This window comes from Myotis lucifugus, unplaced genomic scaffold (genome assembly GCF_000147115.1).
Source record: "Myotis lucifugus unplaced genomic scaffold, Myoluc2.0 scaffold_124, whole genome shotgun sequence".
Classification (NCBI taxonomy): Eukaryota; Metazoa; Chordata; class Mammalia; order Chiroptera; family Vespertilionidae; genus Myotis; species Myotis lucifugus.
This window is the reverse complement of record NW_005871172.1, coordinates 1,569,068-1,586,968: the sequence shown is the minus strand read 5'-3', so window position 1 is coordinate 1,586,968 and position 17,901 is coordinate 1,569,068. Positions and strand designations below refer to the sequence as shown.

At 45.4% G+C, this 17,901-nt stretch overlaps 1 protein-coding gene across 1 annotated transcript in view; it reads right to left on the bottom strand.

Annotated features, from left to right (window-relative positions):
• Positions 1–17,901, bottom strand: part of SERGEF (secretion regulating guanine nucleotide exchange factor) — a 197,817-nt gene that overhangs the window by 54,704 nt on the left and 125,212 nt on the right. Inside the window, 1 exon segment of the mRNA XM_006110126.3 lies at positions 8,250–8,286. Within this exon segment, the coding sequence (XP_006110188.1) occupies positions 8,250–8,286 (37 nt within the window).

Below are 17,901 nucleotides of genomic sequence, written 5' to 3'. Positions count from 1 at the left end.
TAAAAGTGCTATAATTCCCATGGAGGCCAATTTTGCAGTATCTTGCAAAATAAATACACTTAGTCTTTGATATGATAACTTCACTTCTAGGAATTTATGCTACCACTACACTCTGCCATACATGAAATAAAATATATACGAGGGTATTCACTACATCATTACTTGTAATAGCAAAAGACTGAAAATGACCTAAATGTCCAATCAACAGGGCACTGGTTAAATAAATCATGGGACACAGGTACACTGGAACATTATGTAGCTATAATAATGAATTAGGAAGGCTTTTATACTGATATAGAAAGATTTCCCAAATAAACTGTCAAAGAAACAAAATCAGACACTAAAAAATTTGTATGGTATACTACCATTTATGTAAAAGGGGGGATAAAAATATATCTTAGTATTCATTTATATATGCAAAAAGAATCTAGAACAGGGGTGGGCAAACTTTTTGACTCGAGGGCCACAATGGGTTCTTAAATTGGACCAGAGGGCCGGGACAAAAGCATGGATGGAGTGTTTGTGTGAACTAATATAAATTCAAAGTAAACATCATTACATAAAAGGGTACGGTCTTTTTTTTTTTTTAGTTTTATTCATTTCAAACGGGCCGGATCCGGCCCGCGGGCCGTAGTTTGCCCACGGCTGATCTAGAAGGATCCACAGGAAACTAATAATAGCATTAGTGGGCATGTGATAGAAGGGTTTGGGGACACTGGACAACGAGGTATACAGAAGGAGGGAGGTTGTACATTCCAAATCTTTCTATGCTTTTTAAGTTTTGAATCATGTACATGTATTAATTATTTTTAAACTGTATAAGTAAACTAGTAGCCCGGCACACAAAATTTGTGCACATTAAAAGGGAATTAATTGCCCTAACTGGTTTGGCTCAGTGGATAGAGCATCAGCATGCGGACTCAAGGGTCCCAGGTTCGATTCTGGTCAAGGGCATATACCTTGGTTGCGGGCACATCCCCAGTGGGGAGTGTGCAGGAGGCAGCTGATCGATGTTTCTCTCTCATCGATGTTTCTAACTCTCTATCCCTCTCCCTTCCTCTCTGTGAAAAATCAATAAAATATATTTTTTTTAAAAGGGAATTAATTAGCGGAGATATTTTAATATTGCTATTTGCCCTTTCTCTATAATAGAAGTGTGAGAGATGAAAGAAAATTAGTAAAATGTATATGAAAATAATATATAAATTTATTAATAAACAGTAACAAAAGGATATAACAACAGAGGCATGATATAAAAACGACAAAAACATGATATGAAAACAACAAAAACATGATATAAAAATAAGAGATGCAAACAATGATGATAAAGTGATTAAACTTAATCTAATATCTCCCTGTACACCACATTAAGAGTGAAAACACTTTCAGAGTGCTTCACTAATTTCCCTTGGGATGAAGTACTTAGAACTTTAACTGTAACATCACATGCTCTTCAAACTCGAGAGAAAGCAACATATAACTGACAATGTGCAAAAACAGGTTCAGGTAGGAATATGCCTACTTTGTCTAGAGTTTGTCCTTATGATTTATCAATAGTCATCACAAATGCTGGCATCGCGGGAAACCGTCGTCGAATCAATTTAAATGGGAGGCCAGTGTCAGATGGGGACAAATTAATTCTTGGAATCAGAACAGCCTCTCTCTCTGCAGATCCTGTTAATACTTCAGCTTCGATAATGTTAGGTCGTAATCTTTTGATAATAAATCTGGTACCATTACAAAGACCCCAATTACTATTGAGATTTCTCAATAGCATGATGATTGCACCCACTTTCAATTTTAATTTATGACACGGCATTCCCGAAGGAGTAATACTATTAAGAAATTCAATGGGAAAATTTTCCTTTTCAGCATCATCTGTGGAATCAATGGAATCATCACTCAAATATGTGTGAAACTCTCCATCGAGTATATCCAAATTTTCTTCATTTAATTTTTGAACATGCTCATTTTTTGGACAAAGAATTGCACGTTTAGATATATTTTTAATATTATCTATAGCAGTGGTTCTCAACCTTGGCTGCACATTAGAATCACCTGGGAATCTTTTTAAAATCCTGATTCCTGGGCCTCATCCTCTGGGAATTGTTTCTTTGTTATGGGGTGGGGCCACAACATTAGTAACAAAGAAACAGAATTAAACAAGAATTTTCCGGGAGGGATGAGGGCCCCAGAAAATTAGGATTTTAAAAAAGATTTCCCCAGGTGATTCTAATGTGCAGCCAAGGTTGAGAACCACTGATCTATAGATATAGTATTTCCAAAGTTAGCTTCAATAGTAGATCCATTACAAATCATTTCATTTGCATGCTCGCTCAAGGGCGGATTCCTGCTGAAACCTCGCCCTGAGGGAGGACACAGCCATTTCCAAGACGACTGCTGCAGGAATGACTTCCTTCCAGTTGGACGCGCTTCTGGCTGTGATGTTACACCCAGGGTTTTTATATAAGTAGATTAAAACTTTATTGTGGGGAGCCGCTAACAGTGTTTTGGACAGGTTCAAGCCTTGGACTGATGAGAGGGCACAGTCCTCTCATTGCCATGTGCAAGTCCCAGCTTGGAGGGCAGGGCCCTCCCAGCACAATTATAGCCAACAGCTATAGTTGTAAGCTTGAACCTATGGTCCAAACACGTGGCCCCATGTGCCTGAGTGATGTAGGCTTGATAGAGTTCAGGTGCATGTAGTTGAGTAGGATTGAAACCCAGGAGAATGTTGTAAACATCTTGGTCACGCCCTTACTTTGCCTCGCGGCATCTGCTATAAAATAAAGACACTGCTGTGGGCATGGTCGCTGTCTCTCAGAGAAGCAGCATCCCACTGAGACCCGGCTTTCATTCTCTTGTCTGTCTTTTCTAAGCCTTTCAGCCGCCCCCACTCAGGTTCACCCTTGGCCGTGCTGGCGCAGCACACTTTATAAAGATATACCTCCACGCTCGGAGGGCAGGTTCCTGCCTCAATCCCCGCCCTCACCGGAAACAGCTCCAGGAAACAGCTCGGGGGGAGGGTGACTTCCTTCCGCTTGGTCCCAGAGGGGTCGTGATGTTACACCACCCAGGGTTTTTATATAAGTAGATTATGTTTTAAAAAGAAGTAAAAGACAATGGAGGGAGGAAGAAGAATCCTAAAGGGGGTGGTTTTCCAAAACAATGCCATAGATTTCACAACTTTATCTGGTTGTTATGAAGAGCACTGCTTACTCTGAAGCAGAGGAGATTCAGGCTGGATGTACTGGTGGGATACACAGAAGGAGAATGGAACATTGAAATGAACGGAGGAAATCAGTTTATCTAGTGGCCTTAAAAACAGGCGAGGCTGTCACTGGTATGCAGGAAGGCGGCATCAGGTAGTAGACCTCCGGCTTCGAAGTTAGAGGCTTGGGTTAAAGACCTAACCCACAGATTCCTCCTGACCACCTGTGACCTGTGTGGGGCAAGCTGCTCAGCGGAAGCTCCAGCTGCCCTCATCTAGGAAATGGGGTGGACAGTAGTGCCAACTCACCAAGTTGCTATAATTAAGTGGATAATAACACACTTTGTCCATCACACGGTGCATAGGACCACACAAGTTTGTACGTACGTCTAAGCTCTCTACAAGGCCCTGGGGTTTGCAGGTATTACCTCTCAGAGGAGCAGCCAGTGTCAAAAAGAGTTCTGTCTATTAAATTCATACGTGAAACTGTGATGGGTTTCAAGCCAAGACCAGACATCTGCCACGCATATTACAAAGATACAAAGGTTCAACAATTGGAACTCATCAGTGAAATGGGAAAAAAAAATCCTTGCATAGATTATTGCTCCAATTTGATAAAAAGAACTGGCTTTGCTTGGAGGAGGGAAAGGAGGAGGCGGCGGCAGTACCACAGTTTCCTGCCAAATATCTAACCCTTTAACAATGCCTGTCTGGTGAGCCTGAGCGCTCCAGGAAAAAGCCACCAATAAAATCCTTTCCAAGGGTCTGTGTGGAGCGGGGAGAGAGGAAATGCAGTCAGCTCTTTTTTCTCTGCAGGAAGGGAAGGCTGAACAACTGCACATCAGGCGAGAAGGCAAACAAATTGCCCATTCAAGCCAAAATAAGCTGCTCCTGGGGGAAGCAGAACAGCTGGAGTCCATTCAGCCAGACACAGAGGTGAGGGCCCCAAAGACAGACCCGGGCCTGGGGAGCCGGCCTCTGGCAGGCAGGGATCTTCTGAGCAAGTGGTGGCCACTTGCCCTCATCTCACCTCTGCTGCCCTCAGTCTATGCCCACAAAGCGGAGCCAGCCAGCAGCTTTGTCAGATGTGGGGGAAATCCTGGGTGGAAAGGAAGAAGAAAGGCAGCAAACTAGTGAACCTGCCAAGCGAGCGAGCACCTATTATGTGGCAGGCGCTGAGCAGGCACGAAGCAGTCACTGGTGGGACATGCCTGTGCCCTTTGTAGAGACAACTTTTAGGGGTGGGTATTGTGATGGTGATGTTAAAGGTGAGGAATCAGGCTCAGTGAGGAAGAGTGATTGTACAAGGACATAGCTAGAGAGTGGCTGGACCAGCCATGGCAGGGGCCTCGGAGCTCTCCTTCCTGCTTGTCGCTGGAGTTTGCCCAGCTCCAGCAGTTCATCTAAAGCAAGAACTGATCATCCTTTTTAGCAGTGGGGGTGTCTGGCAGCAAATGGAACATATCAAGAGAGGCTTCATTGGAAAACTAAGGAAAGCACCAAAGCAAATTGCAAAAGAGGGGGTGTGGGGATAAACCTGGAAGCAAATGAAGTAGCAGGGTAGAATTACTTTGATCCCTAAGAAACCTGAAATGTGGCTGCTGTGGAGCTTGCCTCCAGCTGGACATGCAGGTCTGAGTCCCTGTCTGGGACAGTGGGTAGCAGCATCCTGACGGGCTAGCAGTGGTTCCAGATCCGCTAGATTGGAGTCCCAGGCTCCAGTTTGAAAACCCGTTCTGCAGCTATGCTGAGCTCCTGCCAGGGCCCCTGACATCTGAGAGTGGGGGAGGAGAGACACTTCCCTCTCTAGCTCCTGGGATTCCCACCCTGTCTCAGACCTTCTTACAGTCATCTCACAATTACTTCCTTCCTTGAGGTCTTAATAATAATAATAATAATAATAATATCAGCTAACATTTATTGAGCCTTTACTTTTGTGCCAGGCAGGTTCAGCCACATATATAAGGCGACATACTCAAGTGGAGAAGCCAGAATTTGCACCCAGTGCCCATACTCTTCCTCAGCACTACCCATAGTGCCTCAGGCCTTAGGATCTGATAGAGTTGAAAGAGCAATCCTGAAGTCAGGCAGATAGCTCTACATTTTACTACTACTGATCCCTGGGCAACCTGGTTAACCTATCTAATCTCTGAGTCTCAGTCATCTCCTCTATAGAGTAGATGCAATTAATATACTTGTGGAGTTGTGTCCCCTCTCAGACAGAGTAGGTCCTCAATTATGTCCTTCACCAGTCTCTATTTCACCTCCCCTTCCAATGTCATTCATTAAACACTAGGGCTGCTTCTACCCCCTGAGCAAGGTTTGGCTTCTTCATATTCTGTTCTAGTCTACTGTGTGCCTATGACGTGTGGGACCCAGCATCAGGCCCTGTGGGGCTGGGTCTTGGGAATGAGACTGGAGGAGAGGAATCCATCAAAAGTGGGCAATGCACAGGGCTGAGGGGAGGCGCTGGCTGTGAGAATCAGGCTTTAAGCTGGTAGGAGCTCTCCTCCAACTTGTCTCCCTTCTGCTGGCCTCCTGCCAGGACTAACAGGCACGTCTGGTCGCCTCCTGGTGCACAGCTTGCACCCTGCAGGGCACCCACCAAGGGCCCCGTTCCTCCCATGCTGGGGTGCCTTGGCTCCCAGCTCACAGGCAGGCGCGTAGCCATGTACCGAGCCCTGTGATCTGGCCCTCCTTTCCTGATCTGGAACCATTCATTCTGCACACTGTGAGCCAAAGCCCAGGCACTGGGGACAAAATGACAGGTCTGCCCTCAGGGAGTTCCCCAGCATGCCCTGCTCTCCACTGTTCTCCTCACTCGGGTAACACGGGACACACCTTTCCAGACACTATCATTTCTCTCTTCCAACTAAGAATTACTTCACTAGAACAGTCACACTAACACATGAATCTCCCCTCTCCCCACCTGAACAAGAGAAATGAGAAACAGACACAATTTTAAATGCATATGTACATATGTGTGTGTTTCTTATGCACCCCCTACTTACCAACTATTTCACATACATTATCTCACCTCATCGTCACAACAACAATCCTGCAAGGTGGAGTCATCCCCAGGACATAGAGGAGAGAAAGCTGGAGGCTCACTCAGAGATGGAGCTGGTTGGAACCAAAGCTGTCCGCCTGCAGAGTTTATGCTCTTTCTACAGCCCCGGGCTGCCTCTCAGCTCAGCTGCCGCCCTGCTAGCTCTGGCCCCCTCCTTCGCCTCGATTTGTTCTTTCACATATTTAGATTCCCTGCACTCTTCTTTTTTGTGTGGTCCCAGAGGAGGCCAACCTCTCCCAGACCAGTGACAGCAGCAGCAGCAACATCCTAGGCCAGTGGTTCTCAACCTTGGCTGCACATTAGAATCACCTGGGAATCTTTTTTAAATCCTGATTTCTGGGCCTCATCCTGTCCGAGGCACTTCCTCCGACTCTCTGATTAGCTTGTCTTAATTACACCCAGGCTGGAGCAGTTCCGGGGCTGCTGCAAAGCAAGCAGGCTCACTGTTCCGTCTTCTCACTCCTTCTCTGACTCCAGCCCCTTTTGCTCCCCACCCCCTCTGCTGGCTGGCAGCCTACCTCCTCTGCTGTCCTTGGTTCTGCCTCCTTGCACATCACGTTCAGGCCTGCCAAGGAGTGCTTCAAACTGCTGCCACTCCAGGCAGCTGAGCCAGTCTAGCTCAATTCAAAAAAGAGAGCTCAAGTCTCTGCTGAGTGCCAGGCACCGCTCTGGGTGCCACAGGCAGGAAGCAAAAGGAAAACGCAGGGGCCTTGCCCTCAGAAGCTCAGAGTCAGAGGCTGGAAGGGAGCAGGAGCTCAGCACAGGGAGCAGTGAGAAGGTTGTAACACAGTCCTAAAATACCAGAACTGGTCCAGCCGGCAGCGTGGCTCAGTGATTTGGCGTTGACCTATGAACCAGAAAGTCACGGTTCGATTCCGGTCAGGACACATGCCCGGGTGGTGGGCTGGATCCCCAGTAGGGGGTGTGCAGGAGGCAGCCAATCAATGATTCTCTCTCATCATTGATGTTTCTATCTCTCTCTCCCATCCCTTCCTCTCTGAAATAAAAAAATATATATTAAAAAGAATATCAGAGCTGGAGGGAATCTTGGTTTCCTGTTTTAACCCCTCCATTTTATAGATGGGGAACAACAGCCCACAGGAGGGCAATTATATGAATAAATGATGTCTGTAATAACAACCAGCATGTCTGTAATAACAACCAGCACTTCTAAAACCCACGTCCTTTACATGTATTAACAACCCCCTCAACAACCCTCTGAGGTAGGCACTACTGCCCTCCCCATTTTAAAGATGAAGAAAATGAGGCATTGAAGGGTTAAGTACCCACTTGTCCAGTTCACACAGCTAATAAGTGGCAACCTGTGCTGAACTTAGGCAGGCAGGCCCCACATTGCTGTCTCTCTAATGCACCATGAGAAGAAGACAGTCTACCTGTGGAAGTAACAAGGCTCCTTGAAGGAATTACATAGGCCCTGGTTATCCAGAGTCAACTAAGAGGAAGCCTTACTTAATCAGAGGCCTCAACAGAGCTCCCAAGCGCCACAAAATACAAGGCACTGGGTGAACAGAGCCCCATATTTCCAACGAAAGAGCCAACCAAGAGGAACAAACTTGGTGGAAGGGATTTCCTCAAGGAAGAAGTAGCAGCTCAACCCTCTTCCCCTTTTGTGTCTTTAATATCCTTCAAGATCTTTCATATCCTCAAATGCCACTTCCTCAGGTAGGAAGACCAGCAGGCAGCTTAAAAAGATGCTCGAAGATGTGGATTGAAATTTGTAGAAAAGGAGGTTCTAGAAAAGCCTTGGTCAACCAAAGACTCCCATTTCTCAGAATCTCCCCAATACACACACACCACCACCACCACCACCACCACCACCACCACCACCACCACCACCATCACACCACACACACACCCTAGTGGCCTAGCCTCTGGTTAACCAAGAGTCTTCTTCAATTTGCCACATGAGTTTCAGAATAAATAGCTACCAGTATTTTAGCTACTTACCAATCACTGCCAGATTATGTTCCGAGCCACAGGAGATCTGTAAAATGAAAGGAAATAAGTTATACTAAAGAAAAAATGTTTCAGTATTTTAGCCTGTATATTTTATGATCAGTTAGTTTTTAATAACACTAACATCTATTTTTGGCAAATTTTAGGAAGTAGAAAGCGGCACCATATACAAAAGTTGATTATAATTACAACATACTCACAATTACATAAAAAGAAAACGTGATAAAAATTTGAATGAAATACACAAGATGTTAATAATATATTTGTTTTTATGCAGTGAGCCATGAGTAATTTTTTAAAAATCCTTTCTTCTTTGTATGTCTTTGTACTTTTTCAAACTTTCTATACTGAGCACATATTACCAGAAAAACAGAAATATAAGGCAATACAAATGACAGTTTTTGAAAACTGAACTGAAAAAGACCATCACTCTCATCTGGATGGAGAGAATGAGCAGAGAATTTGGTGGAAACTGACTTGTCTAAGGACAAATGTTTGACTTTTCCCATTTGCTCACTCTCCTTTCACCTTCCAGTCACACAAACATCTGTAGATCTCTGGATGCGTTCATCATACTTCTGGGCCTTTGCACATGCTGTTCCTCTGCTTGGAATGACCTCTCCTCAACTGCCTGCCCAGAAAACTTCCACTCATCCTTTAAAATCGCAAACCGTCCACTGAAACTCCTTCGCACTTGCTTCTAGGCAGACTCAAGCACTCCTTTCATTGAACAACTTATATGTACCCCCATTGTGGCAATCATTTTGTGGCCTTTTATGTTTTATCTGTCTCCTCACTGCCTTTGTCTTGAGAACAGGACTAAGTCTTATTCACCTCTGTATTGCACAGCTGAATTGTACAAGGCCACAGACTCAGCTAACATCTGCTAAGTAGGAGAATGAATGAAAGAACAAAATACATAAAAGAACAAATAACTAATATACAATGGATAATCATTTGGGGTTCTGAATCCAGTGTCCACCCAGCCAGAGGCCCTTCTTGCCTTTCAGTCTCTGCACCTCCCAACTGCTACCAGGAGGAAGTGATTGAGAATACAAAAGCAGAAACAGTTCTCCGGGTACTAATTAAAAGGAACTCAACACTCTGGAGAAGCATCCTGTGACCTTTATCAGGATGTTCACTCCAGCTCCTGGCAAGAGGGAGTCTCCAGGTACTCACAGAATGTCAATGAGGGGAGAACCCTGGAGATCTTCCAGTCCAATCTTTCTACATTATGAATTAAAAACTGAGGCTTGGGAAGAGGACAGAACTTGTCTTGGGTGCCAGAGCAAGTGTGTGTCAAAACTAAGGCGAGAGCCTGGCCGACGTGGTTCAGTGGTTGAGTGTCAACCTATGAACCAGGAGTTCATAGTTCGATTCCTGATTGGGCACATGCCTGGGTTGCAGGGACAATCCCCAGTGGGGGGCGTGTAGGAGGCAGCTAATCAATGATTCTCTCTCATCACTGATGTTTCTCTCTCTCTCTCCCTTCCTCTCTGAAATCAATTTTTAAAAAACTAAGACTAGAACCATTCTGATTCTCACACCAGTTCCTTCCCTGATGCTATAGCTGCTCACTCTGTCCCAGTGAAAACCATTCGAAGTAATCAGCATAGGCCCCTAACAGTAACAGATTCAAAAGGCATTTGAGCACTGACAGCCAAATAACACGTTGGTGGGTGAGAATGGGCAGCAAGGCGTCTGAAGTTTTTTCCTTATAAAAGCTGTGCTGCCCAGATCTCAGCTTCTACAGGGAAGAGGGGTGCCCACACCTGGGTGGACTCCCTGACAGTATCTGGCAAAGAAGCTCTTGTATATTTTATCCCAGTAAAGATTCCCAGGTTGTCTAGGCTCTGAGGTCCTTTGGGACAGGCTCTGGAGATAATTTCTCTAAGAGGCTCCACCATGTGTCATACACACAGCACAAGTTCATTGTATGCTTCCTGGTTACATGGAGGCTGATTCCCTAGGTTCCATCATAGAAAGATGTCTAGATTGAAAGACTGGAAAAAAACTTAGATATCTAACGTTAGGAGAATGCTTATGTAAATTATGATAGAGCCTTCTGATAGACTATTGTACAGACTTGGAAAATGATGCTTACAATAAAGGAAAATAGTTATGATATCCTGTGAACTGAAAAATCACCTAAAAACTGTAATATGCAATATGATCGCAACTCTATAATAGAGCATGCATAAAAGACTGGAAGGAGATACATCAAATTTTGACAGTGATTGACTCTGGACTAGGGATGAGACAGGCATTACAAGTATGGTTTTTCCTTTTGCTTTTTTAATGCTTTCTAATTTTATACACTATTTTTCTAATCAGAAAATAATCTATTAAAAACAAGTACAATGCACTACAGAGGAAAAAATACCCTGCCTGGTATAAAATCTGATATGTTTTGTTGCGGGGGTGGTGGGGTGGGGACGAGAGGGGGAAGATTTGAAAGAAATATAACTAAATTACAAGGGCAACTTCTAGTCCCTATTTTTGAAATGTTCTTTAACGGTGGTGGTAGCAGTAATGGTGATAATGGCAGCAATAAAAGCAGGAATTAAAGCCACCATATTCTGAGGACTCATGTGCCAGGCATTATGCCCAGGTACTTTATAAACATCACACATCTTAATCATCACAATAATCCTTTTCAGGTAGGTTTGACTTTGCTCATTTTAGAGATAAGAAACTGAGCTCATACATATTAAATGATTTCACAGCCAGCTAAGTGGCAGTGGCAGAACTGAAACCCAGGTCTGCCTCATCTCCAAGCTCCTGTTCTGTGGTGCTAGATCATACTACGTTTGTTTTTCAAAAATAAAGTTATTTCGCTTGAACGTCGACCTATGAACCAGGAGGTTGCAGTTTGATTCTGGCCAGGGCACATCCCCGGTTTGTGGGCTGGATCCTCAGTGTTGCACGTGCACAGGCAGCTAATCAATGATTCTCTCTCATCGTTGATGTTTCTATCTATCTCTCCCTCTCCCTTCCTCTCTGAAATAAAAATTTAAAAAAAAAGAATACAAAAATAAAGTTATTTAATTTCACAACATGGACAGAGAAAGGGCCTGCCTCTCTGACTGCCAGGGCTCAAGCTGGGGCTGTGGACTGCACCTTGAGGACCAGATGCTTCACCCAATGCCAGTATTAGGCAGCAGGTGCTTCTCTGAATTAATGAGCGAGACAGTGATGAGTGGAGGCCACATAGAGCTTGGAGCCCAAGGCTCCCTGCTGCTTCCTGCTGGCTGGGCATTGGCACAGAGGTCAGGACACTGAACACCACAGGTCACAGAACCCCAATGCCACACTCCTTCAACAAGATTGTATCAATGACCATTTGCTTCATATTGCTCCTGTCAGCATCTTCCCACTGCCCAGCTGCAGGCAGCTTTCTAGAAGATGCTGTTAACAATGGCAGTGTGCCCAGAGGAAGAGATTCAGAGACAGGAAGCCAGGTGAATCCTCCGTCCTCTACTTCCTGGACAGTTAGCCAGGTATCCTCGGGCCTCAGTGTTCTCAGGTGTAAACAATGTCCTCAGGTGTAAACAAGTACATAACAATATCTGCCCCATCTGCCTCACAGAATTGCTAGAGGACAAGTGAGACACGCCCCTCTCCTCATAGCCAGACGTCTCAACTTTCTTACACACAAATCTGACCATGTCATGGCCCTATACAGAACCCTTCACAGGCTCCCAGCTTTGGGAGGGTAGTCTAAACTACCCAGGAGGAGGCTCCAGCTTACCTCTCTGGCCTCATTTCCTCCCTCTGCTACCCATGAACCCTCAACTCCAAATAACATACTAGTATTCCTTTGGTTCTATTCACACCACATTATATTTTCTCTAAGAACACTATAGGGTTTCAGGCTTTTATGCATGCTATTCTCTTTGAATGGAATTCCCTTTCTCCCACTGTCTACCTAGCTAAATCCTTCAAGATTGCTCAAATATCACCTCCTAGCCTAGCCGGTGTGGCTCAGTGGTTGAGTGTCAACCTATGAACCAGGAGGTCAAGGATCGATTCCCAGTCGTGGCACATGCCTAGGTTGCAGGCTCGATCCCCAGTGTGGGGCGTGCAGGAGGTGGCCAATCAATGATTGTCTCTCATCATTGATGTTTCTATCTCTCTCTCCCTCTCCCTTCCTCTCTGAAATCAATTATTTTAAAAAAAATTTTAATCACCTCCTTGTAAAGCGGACCCTGACTGCCCCAGGCAGAGCCAGCTGCTCCAGCCTGGCTACTCCCACAGCATTATGCATCACAGCCCTTATCACACATGAGGTATCTATTCATGACCCGAGCATGAGTTAGACACCACTGTCTCTCAGAGATCCAGCAAAGTACCTGCCTAGCAGTATCCCTGCCACACTGCCCAAGTGCAGGGCATGAAGGGGTGGGAGGGGAGGAGAAAATAAAAGGTAAGGGGCCCAGAGAAGTTAGATGATCCCAAAACAAGTGTTAGTAGTCATGTGGCCATTCTAGCCCAAGTGAAGACAGGCACTGAGATGCACAGAGGGCAGGAAGGGAAGGGCACTACAAGAATAGTATAGAGATGACAGGAGCATCAATAGCACAGTAGATTGTTCCAGGAACGCACAGTAAACCAACCACAGAGGTCAGTCCTGGGAGACAGAGTCTCACTATAGAGGAAGTAGGTTCCAGCTTGCTGGATGGGGCCTTTAAGAGAAGTGGGCACGCCTCCCGAAGGGTGAAGAGTGGGACAAAGGTGGCTGTGGAAAGCTGTCTGACTCAGTGCTGCTCATATGCTAGAGCAGTGGTTCTCAACCTTCCTAATGCTGCGACCCTTTAATACAGTTCCTCATGTTGTGGTGACCCCCAATTTCATTGTTACAAATTGAACATAATTAAAGCATAGTGATTAATCACAAAAACAATATGTAATTATATATGTGTTTCCTGATGGTCTTAGGCAACCCCTGTGAAAGGGTCATTCGACCCCCAAAGGGGTCGCAACCCACAGGTTGAGAACCGCTGTGCTACAGGGATCTTCTCTGTTCAGGCATCTCAGCCTCAGGAGGCAGAGCTGCAGAAAACAATTTCCAAGCCCCACTCCCCGCCACCCCCCAGCTACCACAGGGATAAGATCTCCCAACACCCTCCTGCCAGGCTAGACTCCATCAGTTCTGATGAGAGGAGTTGCTCAGGGATCTCCCATGGGCTGGACCCCACTAACTGCAGCTGGATGGGGATGAGCTGGGGCAAGAATTGACTGGTAGTAGATGCCCAGGGAATATATGCTGAACACATCAATGAGTTAAATGAATGGATAACTAAATGAATAAGCAAAAATTAGATTAACATGAAAATATTTGCAGGATGTTGAATGTGAGCACTTCAGTTCTCAGCAGTACACTTGAACCATTTCTAAAAACAGCTGACTGGCCCTTTTGAGTGCTTGGTGCCAGGCACCTGGCTAACTGCTTTGCCTGTTTTATCTCATTTAAACACATACCAAACCTAAGAGAGGGACTCTTTTGCTACAGCTGCTTTACAAATGAGGCGACTGGGGTTTAGGGAGATAAGGTAGCTTGCCCAGTGTCTTACAGATAATGGAGATGCAGGATTCTGTGATCATTCGGATTCAACCTTTCTGTCCTCCCAACTGTTTAACCTTTCTTGCTTGTACACAGGATGGAAATACACTGCTCACCCAGTTTCCTACATCCTGGAATCCTGTGTCAATTATCAGGGATCTAAAGGGGAAGATTCCTATGTTTACAAGGCCCAAACAACATCATCCTAGGGCTAGAGGTGTCCTCCCTGGACCGATCAAGAGACTGCTCCTGGGCTCTGGGGGAGAGGCGGGGTGTGTGTAAAATGGCAACAAGGCTTTGTCCCCTGTCCTCCCTGTGGAAGCTGTCACCTCGCGGGGGGATTTTTCAACTGAGCCTGGGGAAATCAAGGCGGGGAAAACAGACTGGGGTGGGGTACAAACAGGACCCAGGGGAAGAAGCACTGAGATGCCAAGGAGAAGAAGCCAGGGACCGCCCTGATCTCCTGATGAGCAGCTAGTGACAGCCCAGGGACCATCCTGGGATGCAAGCAAGGCCTGCAGGGCCTGTTGATTGGTTCCTGCAGGTGCCAATGCGCCCAGCCCACGGATACTATGGCAACCAGGCGCCAGTGCGGAGGCACGTGACACCGGGGGAGGGGCGGCCATTCCCCGGAATCGGAGGAGGGATTCCAAGCCTGAGCTCTCCCCTTCACCGAGAGTGCTAGGCAGGCTCAGCCCCCAGGAAGGAGAAGCAGGAGAACCGCGCTGGGAACAGCTCCAGAAAGGCAGCCTCCCTTGGGGTTCAGAGGGAGGGAATGGGCGCCTCTGTGCAGCCTTTGCTATAACTCCGCCCAAACCCAGTTGCCATGGGTGTAGAGCTCTGGGGAGACAATCAGAATTTCTAAACCTGTTAGAAAAGCAGGGCTGTGAGGTTGGGCATGTTTCACAGGCAAAATGCAACCCTGCTAGCCAACGGAATTTTGCCCCTGGCTCAAATAGTGCCAAATGGAGCCCATGGTGACAGCAGAGCGGCGGCACAGCTGCTTGCTTCTGGAAGCACCTCGCCTTAGAAAGACACCTTTAACGCCCAGTGTGAGGCCTGAATTTTTTCCTGAAGCCTAGATGCCAAAGGAGATAAAAAAAAAAAAAATTGAAACCTCCAGGCCCAGTGGCTTCCTCTGTCCTCCACCTCAAAGTCCTGGCGGAAGAACCCATTCCCTCTGTAAAGCCAATTCCTTTTTTTCAAGGCACTTTATATTCCTTAGAAAACGAGGCTTAAACTAGGTACTACCTTCTCAGATAGAGAGGTGGGGATGGGGAGGAAGAGCGCTAAAATTTGGAAAGTGCCTGGATGCCAGGCATGGGACATGATAGAATTGCACTTTACACACACAGCCTCAGCCCCTGTGAGAAGTGGCACTCCGTCTCCCTACTCCAAGGAGTTAAAGCTCTAGTCCCAGGTCACACGGGGCTATACACCCAGGCTGGCCTTGATCCAAAGCCTGTGAGCTCAAGCACTACACATACTGCTTCCTCTTCTGATACTGGTACCAGAGTGCCTGGCAGTAAGGCCCAAACTCACATGACTGGCAGATCTCTGATTCTCTCTTCTTCCTACTCTGTCTCCACCCAGTTAATTCATTTTCTCAAAGACTCTCCAATCTATGTCTTGATTTACAGCTGCTACCATCTTAGTTCAATCCTTTTCATTGTAGCCCGATTCTCTTAAAAGACAGCTAAATGACATCAAGCCTTCTCTTTGTCATGTCATGATCTCATTTTTCACTCTGTGTGTGTGTTTTGATGATCTCATTTTTAAAACAACATTTTTAAGTTGTCATAGTCTTAAAGCCTCCTAACTTCCTACCACACTTGATCTCTTACCCCTTTTCTGCATAAAACCACTATCTCAGCAACATAAGTCTCTTCTCTGTCCCTGGAAAATTGATTTCCCCACTTTTGTACCTTTATTGGCACCATTCTCCCTTTTCCATACCATTCTAAACCCGACCAACCCTATAAGACCCAGTTAAAACCCACTGCCTTGAGGAAGCCTCCCAGATTACCTCGGCCCCATGGAGATCTGCCTTATCTCAAATCCTACCACCTGCCTTGGCTACAGTTTGCCCTGGTCAAGTCTCCTTTGTATTGTCAATCATTTGAGTATGGATATAGGACATGTCTTTCTAGTCAGGGTGAGAAAGTGGAAAGAGCTCTTGTTATGGAACCAGGAGACCTGGATTTGAGTCTTGGCCCTGCCACTTCCTGGTCAAATAACCTTGGGCAAATCTCTGCCTGTGTGGCCTTCAGTTCCCTCACCTTTAAAATGGGGTAACAACAACCCGGCATAACTCAAACATTCTAAAACCCTTTCACAGCCTCCCTCCCCTCCCCCCAGAATCTATAGAATAAAATTCACTTTGAACTTAACCCTGTTCTATACATACATTTCTAGAACCTGTAAAAAGAAACTATAAGGCCCTAGTTAGTTTGGCTCAGTGGATAGAGCATCGGCCTGCGGACTGAAGGGTCCCAGGTTTGATTCCAGCCAAGGGTACATGCCTGGGTTGTGGGCTCGATCCCCAGTAGGGGGTGTGCAGGAGGCAGCCAATCAATGATTCTCTCTCATCACTGATGTTTCTATCTCTCTCTCCCATCCCTTCCTCTCTGAAATCAATACAAATATATTTTTTAAAAATTATTTTTAAAAAAAGAAACTATAAGCATTAGGAACTGGCATAGGTTCACTATGAACAGTTCATTTCCTTTTTCAACAGTTACTCTATTGGCAGATAAGGAAAGAGCTTCAGAAATGTCTACTGAATTAGACTATGATATACACAACAAGTAGAATATAACACACAATTAAACTAGCCAGGCACCCAGAATGCTTGCTTTGCCCTTAGTGCCCTTCTAAGGGAATTTCTTTTTCCTAAGTTGCTACACTGATACTACATGCTCCTGCTCTCTCAGGCCACATCTAATTGGACTATGGATGGATACCTGTCCCAAAGTAGGTTAATGCATAAATTGGCCACAATCTGTGAAGTGATTTAATGTGAAAATTCTATCTGAAAATGGTTGTCGGCAGTGAGTCCTCTAGTCTAGTTGGTAGCTAGAGCAGTAGCTAGAAGAAACAGACACAAGAAAGATTAAAATGAAGACCTACAGGCAGAAGAATCAGAAGCAGCAAGAACAGTCAAAGTAGAGATGAGTAGCTACCACCAGAACGTGAGAGTTCCAGGGCTTAAGAAGGTCTAGATGTCTAGCTGCCTTGTGTTCTAAATGACCTTCCAATTGTTCTTTTTTTTAAAAAAGAAAAAAAAAGAAAAATCCTCACCTGAGGATATTTTTCCATTGATTTTTAGAGAGAAGGAAAGGCAGAGAGAAATATCAATGTGAGAGAAACACATCAATAGGTTGCTTCCTGCACGCACCGTGTCCAGGGCCCACGCTGGGGAGGAGCCTACAACCGAGGTATGTGCCCTTGACCGGAATTGAACCGGGGATCCTTCGGTCCACAGGCCAAGGCTCTAGCCCAGTGGTTCTCAACCTTGGCTGCACATTAGAATCACCTGGGAATCTTTTTAAAATCCTGATTTCTGGGTCTCATCCTCCGGAAATTCTGTTTCTTTGTTATGGGGTGAGGCCAGGTGATTCTAATGTGCAGCCAAGGTTGAGAACCACTACTCTAGCCACTAAGTCAAACTGGCCAGGGCCAGCTGTCCTTTTATGAGACATTTGTTTCACCTGTTTTCCTTCCTTATGCCCATCCTTACAACACTAACGTAACCTGAGAGTATCTCTGATCCTTGCAGACTAAAAGAACCTGACACAACAATGCATTTACTAGATTTCAGAAAAGCAAACCATTAAGTTACTTATACCCTTGAGAACAAGTGGAACCATGTGAGCTGAACAACCAAACTCAAAGACAGGCAATTAATAGATTCAGACCAGTCAAACATACTATAGCATGCTTCTCAAAAAAATGTAACAGTTACCCTAATAGTCAAGAAAGGCTGAAATTAAAAAAGACTGCTAATACAAAGTGCTGGTAAGAATGTGGAATAAATGGGACTCTCTTACATAGCTGGCAGGAATGTACATTCAACAACTG